At 38.6% G+C, this 18,861-nt stretch overlaps 1 protein-coding gene across 5 annotated transcripts in view; it reads right to left on the reverse strand.

Annotated features, from left to right (window-relative positions):
- The window catches only part of Rbm33 (RNA binding motif protein 33), a 94,367-nt gene that overhangs the window by 67,671 nt on the left and 7,835 nt on the right, over nucleotides 1-18,861 (reverse strand). For all 5 annotated transcript variants that reach the window (XM_076831348.2, XM_076831330.2, XM_076831339.2 and 2 more), the window contains exons 2-4: nucleotides 8,863-8,941; nucleotides 4,451-4,499; nucleotides 356-432 (exon numbers count right to left, since the gene is read on the reverse strand). In XM_076831348.2, the coding sequence (XP_076687463.1) occupies nucleotides 356-432; nucleotides 4,451-4,499; nucleotides 8,863-8,941 (205 nt within the window). The remainder of the gene's footprint in view (nucleotides 1-355; nucleotides 433-4,450; nucleotides 4,500-8,862; nucleotides 8,942-18,861) is intronic.

An 18,861-nucleotide genomic window follows, 5' to 3' on the forward strand; every position in this document is an offset into this window, starting at 1 on the left:
ACCAAGACAGCCATACCAAATCCCAGCCCCTGCACTAAATTGTGCCACCGTCCTCCTCCCATAGAGCGCTTTTGGAGAAGCAGCATAAATCTGTACTGGCTTCTATGGCGAGATGAGCAGACCTCACTGGCCACCAGATGCAGGTCCTGCCCTGGATTCAGGCAGCTGATCCGTTTACAGAACCTGGCGTATGCTTGTTTCTACATCAGAAGACACTAATATCCCATTCAGAATGTAATCATATGTTGGATACAATATCACGTTACTCAATTATACTTCATTATAACTATAAATCACAAACAGTTCCTATCAATTTAGTTAAATAAAGAAATTTTAATGAGTTAATACTGAATACCTGAAATTTTCTTCATCTTCATTATCACTCTGTAAAAGATCATCATTTAGCTCTTCATCTGACAAATCCGACTGATTCTAATTAAAATAAGAAATCTAATTAATGTGTGTCACTTCCATAAAAAGACTTGTTACAAAAGAGCAAAATCACATTGAATGGATTATTTCGACTGGATTATTTACGACTTTATGTATTAAAACATTGCCATCTAAAAGGTTCTCTCAATTTGATATTACTATGGACAATCCAGAGATCCCATATCTGGCATACTGGCTAACTATTAGATACCACAGACAAGTAAGTATAGAAGCAGCAAATGTAATATCAAATTTATTTTCATTTTAACACAAAAGAACAAAGGTAAGAGGTGCCTAGGTGGGGCATTCTAAAGAATTTTTTCTTTATCATACACAAAAAAGAATGGTAACCTTAAGATGTAACTAATATATAGCAGGATGTGGTAGTGCATGCCTATAATCTCAGGGGCTCAGGAGGTTGAGGGAGGAAGACCACAAGTTCAAGGCCAGCCTCAGCAATTCAGAAAGGCCCTACACAACTCAGTGAGACTCTATCTCAAAATAAAACTTAAACTAAAAGGGTTGGGATGTGGCTCAGTGATAAAGTATCTCAGTACCAAAAAGATAAAAAAAAAAATTAAGGGGATATGAAAAAATTTAAGAGTTTCCAAAATCTATAAACTCTTTAAGCAATATAAAAAGGGCAATTTCAGAAATAAGCAATTTTTAAGATAACTGGATCTCTATACACTGAAAAGGGGGAGAAACTTTGGCTTTCCCAATACAGACCATGTATGAAAACAAATGTTACTAGCTCCAGCCTTCAGGGTTTGACAGCATGTGCTGCACCTATCGTCAAGCAGCGGCCCAGCAGCAACTCCAGCAGGAATTCTGAGCTTCTTTGGGCTAATGTGTTCCAACATCTGACTTGGGGAGGGTAGGCACTTCATTTTCCTTACTTATTAAAATTATTCATATGTACAAAAGGCATACAAAAATTACTACTCCTCCTCCAAAAGACAATCAAACATACAGATACATTTATATTTAAAAAGTCAAAGTAGAAAAACTGACTTGATCTTCTATCTGAAGATGAAACAATATTTCCTTCTTTTTTTATACCATATAAAAATAGGTCTCTCAAATTTGATAATATATTCTTTATTACAGTATTTCTGATAACCAAAAATAACAAACCCTATTAATTCTAGTTCCAAGAGACCCCATCTATCATTGATATTACATTAAGATAAAAATAACATGGGCCACACAATCAGTTTATCTGCAGAAGGGAGAATGGATGGATCTCTATGACAACAAAACGCACTGCTTAAGACTCACAATGAAGTTTCTGTTAGCTGGGCCAGTCTGACAGTGAAAGGGGCTGCCATTAGCAGGTGCAAGCCAGGCCTGTCCTGGCAAACACAAGTCAACAGCCCAAGTCAGTAAATAAAAACTCATGAAATCTTCAAAAATTAGCAATTCAATGAAAGTCAAATTTCTTTCAAGAGGCTAATGCCTTGAATTTCTAACTTTTTTTTTTTTTTTTGGCTGAGGATCAACCTAGGGCTTTGTGCATTACAGGCAAAAGGTCAACCACTGAGCTATATTCCCAGTCCTTAAACTATAAAGCATTTGGCAAAATGAACCAATAATTCAACAAACAAACAGATAAAAGGAATATATGTGATAGGCAAAGAGATTGTGGCATAATCTCTTTGCCTAAGGATTCAGCCTTTCTCTCTCAATTCTCAACCTACTGAGTAACAGACACAGGAACAAGAAGAGAATATCCACTTCACTGGAAAATCAGAGCTAGACTGAATACCACAGGCCAAAGGTGGCTGTCAATGCATCCCCATAAGATAGAGCAGACTATTTTCTCAGGCAAAGTGGAGAGCAGCTTGGGAAAGCTATGCTCCGTTCAGGATGAACTACAGGAAAGTAGGACAAACAGATCTCAAGAGGAAGAAAAAGTGGCCAAGGATGCTAATGAAATCCTTCCTCCTAGTCTCTCCAGACAGGTTGTTCCTCTATGGGGAAAGAAGCAAGCAGGAAAGCAAAAGAATGGTTCTCTCTCAGGCTCCCAAGAACAAAGACCTGAGCAGTGGAAGTTCAAAAACAAAGAGAAAATGGTTCCCCAACATTCTCCAACACTGGCACCTATGATAGAGACCACCTTGGTGTACACTTGTCCATGCACTAGTTGAGGCCAAGTAACACAGAGAAGCTAAAGAAGAAATATAAATTGGCATCCCACTTCCATCTCAATCTCACCCAAGTTTTTAAAATTCTAATGTGGTCATCCCAGCCTTCTTCATCCTGACCTTGCACTTCGCATGCAAAACTTCTCTAACAGTGAGACATATGTAGCACACTCTGTGCTTCTGGCCATGAGGACCCTATGAGCCTCTCAAGACACAGTTATACCTCTATGAAGTTCTCAGAGCTACTGTAGGGAAAGCAAAGGGGGTCAGTGCACCTACCCAGTGGGCGCCAGTCACAGACTATAGCAGCAAACTTGTTAATGAAGACTCACTCGAAATCAAATAAACACCACTTAAACCAACAAAAATCATTTGTCATCTATCACATCAACAAAGACTATTCATGCACCAAGTGAGAGAAATGTTCATCCACTACTGCTAGGGACAGAAAGCACCTTGGCAAAAGCTTCAAGTATGTGTGTCTTTAGACCAGGAGCTCCCCTCGGCGGGCACTTCCAAATAAAAGAATCCCCAAAGCACACCAAGATTCAGACCTTAAACTATCATCTTAATACCTGAGATTTACTTCAAAATAATTCAGAAGGTAGGCATTGTGTCGGGTAAAGACAGGGAAAAAAACTACCTTTAACTGAAAACTACTGAAGCTGGCTGAAAGACACATCAGAACAAATTGTACGAGTCTCTGTTGTTCTGTATGTTTGAGATTCTCCATAAAAAAGCCTTTATTTTGTTTTAAGTTACTATGATTTAGATAAGGTCTGAAATATTCCTCAAGGCTTTATGTTCTGAAATGTGGGTAAGTAAGAAACAGAACACAGAAAAACTGGATTGGAAAAAAAAAAATCTTGTGTCAAATTCATGTATTAGAGAAAATGCAAATAATACAACACAGTAAGTTACAAGAAAATGGCAAAGCAGGCACTTCTAGTACAAGATCTTTACAATATTATACACGAGATCAAAAGGGCAACTCAATCAGTAATAACACGGACAAAAAGTGTTGGTCAACAATACACCTTGAAATACTGGCTTACACTACTATTACTGATGAATCTTTACCTAAAAGTTAACAAATTTGAGTAACAACCTTTGAGAGTAAGAACCCATCAAAAATTTAAGATTTTTAAAAACTAAGCATTTAAAACTATCTTGATGGTTTATCAAAATAGACTAGCAAGTATTTTTAAATACTAACAAAATTTAAAATTTTTACTTTCAACTCTTGCTTCACTTTTCATGAATGTTTTATGTTTGAAATAGATCAGTAGAGTATATTATATATAGATATAAAATTTTAAAGATAATTACTTCAAAATTTTTACTTAATCAAAAAGGATTATAAAAAATTACATGAGAACTTTGAACTTTGTTTATGTGGATGTCTGTTATATCTGAACATATTTACCTTTAAGCTTATCTGCAAATACTCCCAAAGTGAATTCCAGAACCATTATGCAAAATATTAACCTGAGAATGTTACATTCCTGTAAGGTAAGGGTAAGATTTATGCCACCACTGTCCTAAACCCAATATCTGCCAGGTACTTTGAACATAGTAGAAACCAAAACATATACTTCAGAGGGATTACTGCTTGACTTTTGATTAGAGCACTTACTAAAGTCAATTCTGTGCATTTAAACATTAATTCAAGACTGAAGGTGTAACTCAGTGATACAGTGAATACATGCTTAGCATGAGAGAAGCCCTTAGTTCTAGCCTCAGCACCAAAACAAAAATAATAATTGTATTTATACAATTTTTATGTACTCCCAACATCCTACGCACAAGTGATGCATTCCTTTAATTTAGTACCATTAAAAGACTAGTGTTTTCTTTCAGATATTTCTTACCTTTTTGCCAGACAGCAAATCTTCTCCAAGTAAGTCATCTTCAAGTTCACTGGGAGAATGCAGAAATGTCAAAGCATTATTCCTCCTAGACTGGAAAGTATGCTGACCACTTAGCAAGGGCTCTAGGGCTCAGGTACTCTCATGAGAAGTTGGCTATACTGAATATTCTTGTAGGAAAGGAGAGGCTTTGACACAGGATGCAACCCACTAAACTTTCCTCTTAGTTTTGCACCTCAATAGAGATCTTAATCTCTTTGCAACAGTTGAATAATCAGTAAAAGAAACTATAAGAAATAATATCTAAGCTTTCTCCTCCCTCTACAAATTTATATGATGAAATATATCATATAAGATATAATATATTTCATATATCACAAGATCACAAGAAACCAAGATCACAAGAAACCATGTGATACTCTCAGGAAAAAACTGAAACAAAAAATTTACAACTTTAAAAACAATGTTGAGGTTATAAAGTTAAGTAACAGTAACCAAGGGAATCATATTTGTGCAGTGGACAAGACACAATGATCACCTGTAATGTTTCCCTGCATATTTCTATTGTGAAATAATCAGGAGCAGGCTTTCTTACAAATAAAGTAGAAACCTTAGTAAAGCAAAAAGATGGAGAAGATTCTTCACTGAATGTGAAAAATTATTTTGATTGGTGAGAATGATTACCACTGGGTTTTAATTTTGGAGAAACCAATCTCTGAGAAGCAAATGTCTTTAATGACTCACACACAGAAGGAAAAAGCACAATTAGACTAATGGTGATTCTAAGTGCAAATATCTATGGAGACCAAGTGCACCAATGTTCTCTTTTTATAAAGGTTCTAGCTATAAAAGTCTATAGGTTTTAATTAGTATCAGCACTACTTTGCTCAAAAAGTAGTGGTGGGCTGTTTCACAGAACACTAGATCTCTGGGAATGATTATGTAAAGTTAAAACAGAAATGCATGTGTCCATATAACATGGACACTTTAGAACTTAAAAAAAAAAAAAAAAAGCCTAACAATTCATTCAATTTTGTGCACTGAGAATATCTTTAGTTATTTTAAGTTACCTTGCAGTAAGTCTAATATTCACATTTTATAGATGAAAACAAAGATAAGACATTAAATAATACCCAAGGGCCACACAGCAGAAATAGATTGATGCAAGACAAGAATTTACTAGCCCTTGAAAAACAGACCAGTACAGGACAGCTTTCAGAAACATAGCTCCTCCAATAATTTAACCACTAATCATTTGTAAGATTATTTTTCTAACTTCAGTGTTACAATTATCTTCCAGGGGCAGGGAAAAACATAGTGTCAACAATATTTACAACTCCTTTGAGAATTTGATTCTAGATAACTAAAAACACGCAAGCACGTCTTTGAAGACAAGTGTTTCTCTCCACCATAACTTTAAGCAACTGAAAATGGAGGTTATTACATTTCCCATGGTACATTAATTAAGATGGCAATAACAGCAATTTTAATTATACAAATAAAGAACTAAAAAGTATTTTGACTTACTGATAAGCATTTGAAAATAAGATACCAATTTTTAACGACTACGTATATTCTTTAGACATAAACATCTTTCAAAAGAGATACTTGACATAAACCTGTATCACTTATAAATGAGTGGAGTATATAAAAAAGGGAACACAGGACTTGTTCTCATGACTGATGAGACAGTAACACAGCAGACAGCAGCCTAAACCCAAAGGATGACAAATCATCAATGATCAAGAAACCAACAATATCCGTTTAGGATATTTCAGGGAAATACTATTAAAGATGTCCATGCCCCTACCTCTCCCCAAATTGCAGCCCAAACAGCACTAATCTCAAGACCTAATTCTAAATTCACATGAAATACAAGGAGTAAAGGAACACCCTAAAACACCAGATTGGGTGCAATAAGCAAAGGGAGAAAATCTGACTTTGTTTCTCCCAAAAAACTGCAGTAACTAAAGATGGGAGTGTGCTATGCGTTAGGTAAGTGTCCCTGAGGTCCACTTGTTAAAGGCTTAATCCCCAGGGTGGTGCTAGGTGAGATCCTTAGATCACTGGGGATGTGCCTTCATTGTGGACTGTGGGATACCGTCTCTTTTGCTGTTTTTCTGCCTCAGAATATGAGTGGTTTGTGCAAAGCCATGTGCTCCCCTGACATGCTGCCTTCTCAAAGGCAGGGCCCAAAGCCACAACAGGACCACTTGATAATGAACTGTAACCTTCAAAACTGTGAACAAAAACAAATTCGGAGTTTATTTAGACTCGGTTCAAATTATGAAAAATTATAGACATATATACACTGTGAGTATAGAATATGCACACATATATATTTAACTTGTGCAAATATATATACACATATCAAAATATGAGAAAATCAGGAAAATATTAACACTAACGAGACATTAATAAGAAGTTTCGTAGGCCAGGAATGGTGGTGCAACCCTGTAATCCCAGTGGCTTGGGAGACTGAGACAGGAGACTGCAAGTTCAAGCCAGCCTCAGCAATTTAGCAAGACCCTGTCTCAAAATATAAAATAAAAGAAAATGGGCTGGGGATGTGGCTCAGTGGTTGAGTGCCCCTGGGTTCAATCCCTGGTCCTGGCCCCCTCCAAAAAAGTTTCATTTTTAGACAACTCTTATGGCTACATTTATAAATCTACTTTTTACTGAGATAAGTTCTGAAATCTTTTCAGATAAAGTAGTGTCCATGACTGAGGGGCTGCAGTGTGTAGACAATACAAACTGGCAACCTGGGAAGCTGGGTTGTGGTTCACTGCACTATTCTGTTTCCACAGATGCTTGAAATTCTAAGTTAAAAATCAATGAATTTAATCAATTTCAGGCAAATTATATATCTAATTAAAAATATACAGATTTACTTTTATAGATGCATATAGGATATAGTGAACAAAGATAAGAACAGAGGAAATCAAAATGATGAGTTAACTTTACTAAAAAACCCACTTTGTATTTATTTTATTGTTTCATCATATTTTTAAGCAAAAACAGCTCCAATACCTTGAGAAAAGATTTATTCTAAGCTTCCTTTTTTTTTAACAAACAGCATTAAGGCTAAATTTAATAGCCAACTTGACTGGTCTAAGGGTTGCCCAGAGAGCTGGCAAAACATATTCATGAATGTCTGTAAGGATGTTTTCAGAAAAGATTAGCATTTCAATCAGTAGACTACAGTGAAAGAGCTACTTTCCAGCTAATTCATATCCTTGAGCTGAAATACCCATCCTCTTCAGGTTTCTGGTTCTCCAACCTTTGGGCTGGGACTAAGACTCACACCGCTGACCCCCTCGGTACTCTCGCCTTCAGGCTCCTGGTTCTCAGGTCTTCAGGATAGGACTAAACTATACCACCAGCTTTCCTGGGCCCAAAATTGCATGATCCAATCCTTCATTATAAATCTCTTTCTATATATTCTATTGTTTCTCTGAAAAATCCTGCCTAACACACTGAGATGATGAAAACAATCAACCTTGTAGACTATAAGCATAACAAAGTTTGCACAGATTATTCTGTAAAATTTCTGGAGCACTGCTCTTTCCAAACAGGAATGAGGTATTCTTTTCCTTGCAATACATTTTTGTTCTTTATTCAGTTCTATTTACTGATAAACCTTCTGATTGTAACTCCAAGGTAAATTTTACAGTTTCTCACCTCCAGCATTTAAGACGGTGAGAAAGTTGTAAAGAATCGTCATTCTCAATATCTCTACCCCTATTGGGCCCCACTGTGTACTCCCTCCAGCATAATTGGAACCTCTACTGGAACTCATCGCCAGAAGTGACCACCCACACAGATTGACATGGGCATTACTGTGACTGTTTTATACTGTATGTGCACATGTGCATTCCTAAGATAGTCTCATCTTCACTGGTAATCACGGAAAGTAAATTAAAATCAAAATCAACATATTTTAGAAGGGCAAAATTTTTCAAGCTTGGCAAAACATTGGCTAGTGTGTACAAAAGAAACTCTGGCACACAACCAGTCCAATCAAGGTCATGAGCATCCACAAAGTCAATACCATTGCTGTGTCAAAACACAGGAAGAGGGGTTGGGGGTGTGGCTCAGTGGTAGAGCGCTTGCCTAGCATGTATGAGGCACTGGGTTCTAGTCTCAGCATCGCATATAAACAAATGAATAAAATAAAGGTCCACTGGCAACTAAAAAATACTTTTAAAAAAATACAGGTAAAGAAGGAAAGCTCACATTTTGCATAACCCTGCATATAGTACAGGCCTGGAACAGGAGCCCTCAGGTGGTCTTGTCTTGGAAAACCAGGGCATGAAGGAGCCAGTATCCTTATTTTCAGTAAAATCTCTATATAGACCAGTACAGGATGATAAAGTCTGTAGAAACTCCCCAGTGAAGCACAGGTGTGCGCCTACCTGTCCCAGTCCTCATCAGCTGCTCTTCTTCTCCAGGACCGCTCTGCACCAGGCTTATCAAACTGGTCAAAATCATCATCTGTGAGGAAGAGTCCATCCAAATCAGGTTTAGTAAGTCAAGACAGACACAGTACAAACAACCAGCCACTATAATAACTTTCAATATGAAGAAGTTTCACATACAACGTTCATAAATGCCTTAGGCATTTTAATATTTTAAATCTTTAAGAACACAAAGCTACCCAATTTATTAAACTATTGGGGGGGTGGTAAATTTGTAATTCGGTTGGTAGAGTGCTTGCCAAGCATGCAAAAGGCTTTGGGTTCAATTCTCAGCACCACCTCCACCCCAAAATAAAAACACTACTAGGAATGAAAAACAACTAACAGGATTTTCTAAAAGTAGACAAAATACCCCAAAACTTTAATGTTTCCTTTATTCAAAAAAAAAAAAAAAAAAATAGGCTCTGAGTTTATATTTATTGCTGTATGTTACTTTTCATAACATTCACATTTTTCTAAATTAATCATGGAAAGCAAAGACTCTAAGAAATGTTGAGATAATACAGAAAAGAGCTAAACAGAGAAAATTAATGCAAGTCACATATACAATTTTTTTAAGCTGACACATTTTGAAATGTCAAGAGTCTGATGCAGAGGTACATGCCTGTAATCCCAGCTACTAGAGAGGCTGAAGCAAGAGGATCACAAGTTGGAGGCCAGCTGCAGCAACTAGATAAGACCCCATCTCAAAATTTTAAAAAAGATGGGGTTGCTGGGAAGATAGGCCAAAGGGAAAGCATTCCTGTGTTTAGTCCCCAGTGCTAGCCTCAAAAAGGTAAATAGAAACAGGTAAAAATTTAACAGTATATTTTATTTAATCCCTATTACATATCATAGTATCTAAAATATTATATCACGTAATCGATACAGAAAATAAGATATTTTACATTTTTCCATATTTTGCACATACTACACATCTTGCATTTCAATGTAGACAAGCTACATTTCAACTGCGTGGTTGAAATGTATGTGTGATAAGTAACCACTGACATGGATGGTGCAGAAAAAGCAATTAAGAGTAATAAAGCCCTGCATGCAACTCAGTTTCTTTTTCTATAAAATGGAGCTATCATCAATCCCATGAATTTGCTGGAAGATTAAGTTTGACAACATATTTTAAAATGCAGGGACTGACAAATTAGAGGCACCTGATGTAGTTATTTTATTACTAGGAGACTCAACTGAAGGAACGGTTTTTATCCTAGACACACACAAGCAAGGAGGTTTACAGAGAAGCAGAGGCCACCTAAGGCAGCCGTGTGATGCAAATGCCCATAACATCTTGGCATTTTTCCAGCTTTGGCTAAAAATTAACAACGAAGGTTCCTACAAAGTAATCTATCAACTCTTACCCAATACTACCAAACAGAACACGGACTTTGAAAAGCATCCAAGAATGAAAGGCACAGATGACAACCAGCAATTCCAAGAGTTCAACCTCCAGCATGACTGTGTGAGAAGCTCCACAGGCCCCTCTCCAAAGTTTTTTTTTTTTTTTTTTTTTTTAAAGGCCACTTAAAGTCTCTAGAAATAAAAAGATTCTTATTCCAGAAATTTACTCAAATCGGATTACAACAGCCACAAGAATTCAATGGTCTTTGGACCAGGACCCAACCCCTCCTCCCCTGGGCCAGCAAGGCTGACTCAATTCCAAGAACCAGGACTCCCTATCTAGCACTACTCATCCTGACCCCACCTACCTGCTGCTGAGTTCCAGGTGAGTGTGATAAAGATTTCCTTCTTCTACCCAGGTCCCACTTGTGGGACAGACACTACTGGGTCCAGATGGCACCTGACCTTGCTCATGTAATGGATGCTCCACACCAGAGTCAAGCCAAGGAGCCCTGAGAATGCTTCCCCCAACTCCAGGTACTCGGTCTCTACAGTGACGTGCCACTCAAAAGACCAGCACACCACTACCAATCACAGCCCAAGAGCTGAGGCTCAGAGTTTGCAAGGTGAGAGGGGTGGTTTAGAATAGAGTTCTAACTCTCCCAAAGAATCTGACTTCAAGTCAAAGGTGCTCTCAAAACCAATGAGGGTTTTGCTGGGAAGGAAATGGGAGGACAGTGTCAAGAGTGACTAAAGACAGAAGAGACCAAAGGCAGATACCATTGGGTGACCCTGGACACTATCCATTCAAAGGAGCCTCAACTGACTCTCTAAATTTATGCGCCAGGGCTTTATTGACAATGTGGTCAAGGAAAGAAAGGATGAGGATGCTATACCAAAGGCTTGGGCAGCTGAGTGCACAGCAGAAACTTCATGCTGCAGAGGGGTGGAGCAGATGTCTAGCTTAACCCAGTCAGTCATCTCACCTCCACAGGAAACAAGCAGGTAACAGTCAACACCCCCAAGTGGAACAGCAGGGAGACCAGCACCCAGAGCTGCTCCAAAATATTATATAAAATGTCCAGTTTCCAAGTGAAAATTACAACCCATCAAAGAAACAAAAAAAGTATAACCCATAATCCGTCAGCAAAAAAAAGCAGGCTACAGAATCTGCCTGTCAGAGTCAGATATCAGATTTAATAGAAAAAGACATGTAAGTAGCCATTACAAACATGAAATGTTTGTTTCAAAACTGAAACCACACTAAAGGCAAGTAGAAACCCACGTCAAATATTAAGAACACGGTAAGGACACAGAAATTCCTAACAAAAAGCAGAACAATTCCCTAGCTGACAGATAACAGAATTCACTAGAGCAACACAAGCAGACTCAAACAAGCAGAACAAAGAGAGAGGAAAAATGAAGACAACTGAACACAGCTCCAGAGAAGGGTAGGCCATCAGTAGATATCCCAATATATTCACAAAAGGAGTATCAGGAGAGAAAAGTCTTGAAGGCAGAAAGACAACAAAGACCTACACTTACAGGGGACTGCAATTCACAGCAATTACTTCTCCTTGGAACTATGGAACCACGGTGGCCAGGGGCAGTGAAATAATCCATCCAATAGCTCACAGAAAGACTCTTAGGTCCAGCTACACTACCTTTCAAAACATGAGATAATAGCAATCACAGAAAAACAAAAACAGAAGGCATCTGTTGCTAACAAGTCCACTGTAACTTGTTGAACTGTATGCCCCCAAAAGATACAGAAGTCTTACCTCACCCTGTGAATGTAACCCATCCTATTTAGAAATGAGGTTTCTACAGATGTACTCAGGTTAAGACAGGACCCTGAGGAGGACACTGAATCCAATGACTAACGTATTTGTAAAGAGAAGATTAGAGATAGGCACACAAGGGTAAAGGCCATGTAAGGCCAAGGACAGTAATACCCCTACAATCAAGCAATGCCAGGAGTCACCAAAAGCTGGAAGAAACAAAGGACTCCCCCTAGAGCCTTCCAGAGGAGTCAACGCTGTTAATGTTCTCTGGCTTCTTGAACTATAAATAAATTCATCCTGTTTTAAGCTAATCCCTTTGTAGTGTATGTAAATGTGTAGTTTCATAACTTTCACTGAATAGGGGAAGTTTTCAGCCATTATTTCCTCATTCTGCTGCCACTTGCCCTTTCGCCTTCTGGGCCTCCCACGTATTTAAATACATTTGATGGTGGCTCTTCAAACTCTCTTCATTTTTTCTTTCTTGACTACCAAATGGATAATCTCAGTGGACCTCTGTGTTCACCCATTCTTTCTTCTGCTTGCTGAAACCTGTTGCTGAACCCCTCCAGGAAACTCACTTCAGCTATTGTAGTGGTTGGTACCATAAGTTCTATTTATGTCCTTTTTGTAATATTCCCTGTTTCTTCATACACGCCATCCAGAAAGCAATCTGAGCATGTTTAAAACAGATTTTTCAAAGCCTGTCTTCAAGTTCAATGTCTGGGCTGGCTTGTGGGTGGCTTCTACCCACACCCACCCCCCACTCCCCACACTGGAAGAAGCCATACTTTACTTTCTCAGCTTCTCTGTAAGTAAATTTTAATTTAAAGTTGGATATTTTATTGCAGTGTGATAATTCTGGAAAATAGATCCTCCCCTTTCTAGGAACTGCTGCTATTACTTAATGAAGACTGTTGTCCCTTCTTTAGTGACTTCCCTAAGCATTTTTGCAAATACTATTATATTCCTTCTTGAATATTGCCACTGTAGTCTCTGTTCTGTTACCTCCCTAATCACCCAGTGATCTGACAGATTTTCTTAAATGCTTCAATCCAATAAGAAAAGGAAAACTGATCAGTGCTGCAGGGCAAAGTGCTTCAGTGGAGGAAGGATGAAATACAAGGGCCTCTGTGCCAGTCCAACAGGGACCAAAATATGAACCAAAGAACACAGTGCCAATCCTTGAAGGATAAGATTCCTACTGTCCACCCCGGGACCAGCAGGTATACCAGGACTGTGGGCTGCTGTCCCCCTGGCTGCAGGCCACAGGTGTGGATGTTGGGGGACAGTAGCCACCCCAAGAAACATCAAAACTCACAGGCATTTACCAGCCTCATTTACCATTCTCCAGGTGCCCCTTGGATGCAGCAACTGTTCAGCCCAACTCTAGATTACAAACAGACACTTCCAACAGTTCCTGTTACAGTTCCTGTTAACTCATATTTATTTCACTGGAGGGACAATTCCTCATAATTTCTACCCTACTATCTCTGCATCGTCACAGACTAACAGAGTAAATAAAACAACAACAACAATGACCTAACTACACACTGTGAACCAGGGTTTTAGGCTTTCCCCCCACCACCACCACTGTAATGAAAGGACCCAAATAGAACAACTGTGGAAGAGGAAAGGTTTATTTAGGGGCTCACAGTTTCAAAGGTCTCAATCTATAGACGACAGGCTCTATTGCTCAGGGCTTGAGGTGAGGCAGGACATCATGGCAGAGGGAACCAACTCACATGAGATCAGGAAGCAGAGAGATCTCCACTTGCCAGATACAAATGTATACCCCAAAGGCACGCCAACATGCCCACCTCCTCCAGCCACACCCACCACCTTCAGTTACCACTCAGTTAATCCTTATCAGGGGACGAATTCACTGATTGGGTTAAGACTCTCACAACCTGATCATTTCTCCTCTGAACCTTCTTGCACTGTCTCACACGTAAGTTTCTGGGGGATACCTCACATCCAAACCATAACAACTAGAGACCCACTTTAGACCCCAAAACACTAACAGGTTGCCACATAAAGAATGGAAAAAGATATTCAATGCAAACAACAAGAGAGCTAAGGTGGTTTTACTACTAACACATGGAATAGATCTTAAGTTCAAAAGTGTTCATTAAACAAAAGATATTATGTGCTGACAAAAACATCGACTCACCAAGAGATACAAAAATTATAAACACACATGCACCACAATATATGCAGCAAACATTGATAAAAACGAAGAGAGAAATAATTCTTCACTAACAGAATTCTACATTCATAGACGACCTAGACAGAAAACCAGTAAGTAAGAAGAGAACTGAGCAATACTTTAAGTCCACAGATCCAACATCCACTACAGAACACCTGAAAACAACACAGAACATACCTTCTCCAATGCACATGGATCACTGCCTGGATATATGTGAGGACCTAAAAGCATTCTCAATGAAGTGAAAAAGATCAGAATCACACAAAATACCTTCTCTGACTACAATATAACTAGAAAGGAAAACTGGAAAATTCACTAACATATGGAAATTAAACTACATACACAACCAACAGATCTAAGAAATTACTGGGGAAATGAAAATGAGATGAACAAACACAAAATCACAACCCACGAGAACATATGAGATGCAGAGAAAGTAGTACTCAGAGGGTAATTCAGGACTGAATCACCTCTATCAACAAAGAACATCTCAACTACCCACCTTACTTCACCCTTTGAGGCACTACAAAATGCAGAACAAAATAAACCAAAAACCAACAGAAAGAAGTAAATAAAAGAGCAGACACAAATTAAACAAACTAGAAAAAATGCTTCCAAAACCAGACTACTATCCCACATGAACATACATGCAAAACTTCTTTTAAATTTAGCACCTACCACCAAAAAAAGAAAAATTATCAACTAGACTCCAACAATAAATTACACGTACAATTTACATAATGAGCACAGGGCTTTATCCAGCACTGCAGGCTGACTTGACACTCCAAAGTCGGTCTGAAAACAAAAAGAGCTGATGCAACAGCACTTTGACAAGCGAACAACCCATCCTTACCCTCATTATGAAGGAAGTATTCATGAAACATCTGCATAGCTCCAGCAGCACAGTGGACATGCAACCTCTCCAATGCCTTCCCCCTGGGGTAGGTGCAGCGCAACTTTTCATGTTGTCCTGGCCTGCCACTCCCCAGGAGCACCTGAGTAATAAAATATACAAACCCTCTCTGTTGATTCCTCCAAATTCTTTCTTTGGGACCAGTAAACAATAATCTAGGATGTGTGCAGACCCAGGGTTGAACACTGTTGAAATGTCGCTTCACCCCTAATTGACCTATAGGGTTCAATGCAATCTTAATCAAAATCCCATCAGCTTTTTTTGAAGAAACAGAAACATGATTCTAAAACTCATATAGAAAAGCAAAACACCTAGAATACTCAACACAACTGTGAATAAAGGACATGTTGGAAAGCTAACATTATCTGCTATTTAATAAATTCAAAGCTATAATAATAAAATCTGTAGTATTCATGTATATATAGTCAAATCGATCAATGAAACAGAATAGCCTTCCACAAATACTTCCACACATATATGGACAACTGATATTAGTTACTAAAATGGGAAGGACAGCCTTTACAGCAAAAGGTGCAGGAGTAACTGAAGAACCATCTATACAACAACAAAAAAAATCAGGAAGCTAAATTCACACTTTGTAAAGAAGATAAGTTCCTGGGATAGGCAAAGATATACGTGACAGTGAAACAAAAATCAATGAAAGAACAAAATGATAAGCTAGATATCAAAATTCTGAATTCTATTCTTCAAAGACACCATCAAGAAAACGAAAACAAGCCAGATTAAGAGACAATCTTTGTGAAGTATTACACAGCATTTTCCTGGCTTTTGTGTATTCCAGTGAATTAAGTAACCTGAGTTCACCAAGTAAAAGCACTCATAGCCTGGGTACCTCATCAGTGATTGGAATCTTTAGTGGGAGCAGTCTGGTAGAGCTGAGCCATTAACCTGTGGGACCTGCCCTAACCCTGGAGTGTTAGAACTTAAGGGAATTGTTGGTGTTGCAGAACGATCATTTAATCCAATACAGTCAGCAAGCCAAACTGTCTGTTGATATTAAAAAAGATGAAGCCAGGCACAGAGGTACAAGCCTACCATTCCAGCCACTAGAGAGGACAACTGATATTTTACTGAAGCAGGAGAATTGCAAGTTCAAGGCCAGCCTCACCAACTTAGTGAGACCATGTCTTAAAATAAAAAGTAAAAGATTGGTAATGTAGCTCAGTGGTGAAACATCCCTGGTTCAGTGCCTAATACTACAGCCCCCCAGCCCCCCAAAAAGAAAAGATGAATGAGTAAGGTACAGCATCATCTCAGAATGTGAATGTGTCCACCAACTCACAAGTACCCTGGTTTAGAGGTTTCATCACAAAAGCATGACTGTGAAACCACTGACAATGATGTCCTCCAGTCCTCTTCCCTGCTGGGACGGTGGAAATTCTAACCCTTTAAACACAAGGCTAGTTATTCTGACAACTAGCCCTCATCCTGAAGCCACCTAGTGCTACCCTCCAGTCCAATCTTCAGTAATGAAGAGAAAGTAAATTCCAAGGGTTTGGGAGATCTATGCCAGGAACTAGGAACAAAGACCCAATATTTACTTTTTATCCCACTAATGTTCCTCAAAGAGGTCTGTTCCACTCAGCTAGATCTTTCTATATCAGTAGCAGAATACTTTCAAGGGCCAAAGGTAGAAGCAACTCAAGGGTCTAGCAACAGAAAAAGAGATAAATAAAAAGTGCTATCTATATACAATGGAATACTGCTTAACCTACAAAGTAAAGGAAGGAAATTCTGCTGGGTGCAGTGGCGGGTGCCTGTAATCCCAGGGCTCTAGATGCTAAGACAGGAGGATTCCAAGTTCAAAGCCAGCCTCAGCAACTTAGTGAGGCCCTAAGCAACTTATAAGACCTGTCTCAAAATAAAAAAATAAAGAGGGCTGGGATGTGGCTCAGTGGTTACACAGCCCTAGGTTCAATCCCTGACATACACACACACACACACACACACACACACACACACACAGGAAATTCTGACACTGCTACACTCAGACCTTGAAGACATTATACTCAGTGAAATAATGACTCAAAGTCCCAAGAAGCAAACTAAGACAAGAATCCTGTAAGACAGATTTTATTCTCATATTCTTGCCAGTCATTTCCCTTCTGTTCTTTAGAGACAGCATAGACAAATCCTCATTAAAGTTTCAATTTATATCATTCACTGCAGTTTATACCAGCCATGCTAAGCAGAACCAAGGGAAGAAAACATGCTCTGCATTAGTCCAGAATTTGAAAAGAACACATTCCTGAAGGTCAAGGAAGGATTAACTCAGCCAAATAAAAGTGGTCAATGCCTCCTAGTCTGAAGAATCTCCGTCTAAGTATAAAGCTTGTACTGAACATTCTGCTTTAATACAGGAGTCGGTTTTCCTCATCAGCAAGACTAAAACATCTGCTGGCACCTATACAATCTTTTTACATGCAGCATTTTCTATCTATAGGGAACAAAACCTTTACTTATAATTCTCATTATTTCACCCTCTTTTCCAGAAACTCAGACTTGGATTAGAAATGTTACAGCAAGTTAGCCTGCAACAGGCTTCTAGCAATTGTCTCAATTGTCTAAGGATTGGCAACCTTCAGTCCATGAGTTAAGTATGGCCTGCCTCATACTTTTGTCCAAATTTAGTCACTGGCCATTTACACAAATAAATACTTAATGGAATACAACCAAGGCACTTCAATCACATATTGTCCATGGCCATTTTCAAGCTACAAAGGCAAAGTTAAATAACAAACACCATGTACCCTGCAAGCTTAAAATACTTACTATGTGGCCTCTCCAGAAAAAGGTGGTGAACCTCTGTATTCCCTACTCTGTCCAAAAGAGCACTCATGTATAATAAGCTTCTATTCTGAATAGCTAACAGTCAAAATGCCTTATTTTATAGATAAGGCTAGCCAGATCTGTCGTTTAAACAATAACCAGAAAGTCAGGTAACATTCAGTAACTTTCAAACTGAACGTATTAGCCCTCCAGTATAACAATTAACTTCTGAGCAACCAAATTTTTCAGAAAACTCCTGCATCATACTGCTTTAGTATGTACTCATTGCTGTCATCCAGATGTAAGACAAGACTCCGCCTCCCACTGTGGAGGTCACAGAAGCTCCTATCACCCTGGGAAGTCAGGAGGAAAACGTGGCTCAGCCAATGGGATGTTCCTAGACCCCAGAGGAACTGACACTCTATTTCTTTTTCCAAGAACCTAGACCATGGTTTTTAAAAGTAGAACCTTGTATACTGATATAGCCAGATCTGTCATTTAAATGTCACTGCTAAATTGGTGATGTTTAAGAGAAGAAATTTCAAAGAAAAGGAATTGTTGTAAAACTTCCCAGGAAGAGAAAAAGAAAAAGGTCACATGAACACTATGAGAAATCAGAATGTCTCCAGTCTTCTCAAAAACAGAACAGGAAATCTAAAAACAATGCGGCAACACCACTGAAAATGTAAGAAAAATGAATTCAAATATAGAATTCTGAGCCCACCCAAGTGTAGAAAGCTAAAAATCTGTTCCAACATGAGTCTCAAAAAATTTACCTTCAGGCTGGGGATATAGCTAAGTCAGTAAACTGCTTGCCTTTCAAGCACAAGGCCCTGGGTTCAATCCCCAGCAACACACACACATACACATACACACACACACACACACACACACACACCCCAAAAAAAAAA

Source organism: Callospermophilus lateralis, chromosome 1 (assembly GCF_048772815.1).
Source record: "Callospermophilus lateralis isolate mCalLat2 chromosome 1, mCalLat2.hap1, whole genome shotgun sequence".
NCBI classification, from domain to species: domain Eukaryota; kingdom Metazoa; phylum Chordata; class Mammalia; order Rodentia; family Sciuridae; genus Callospermophilus; species Callospermophilus lateralis.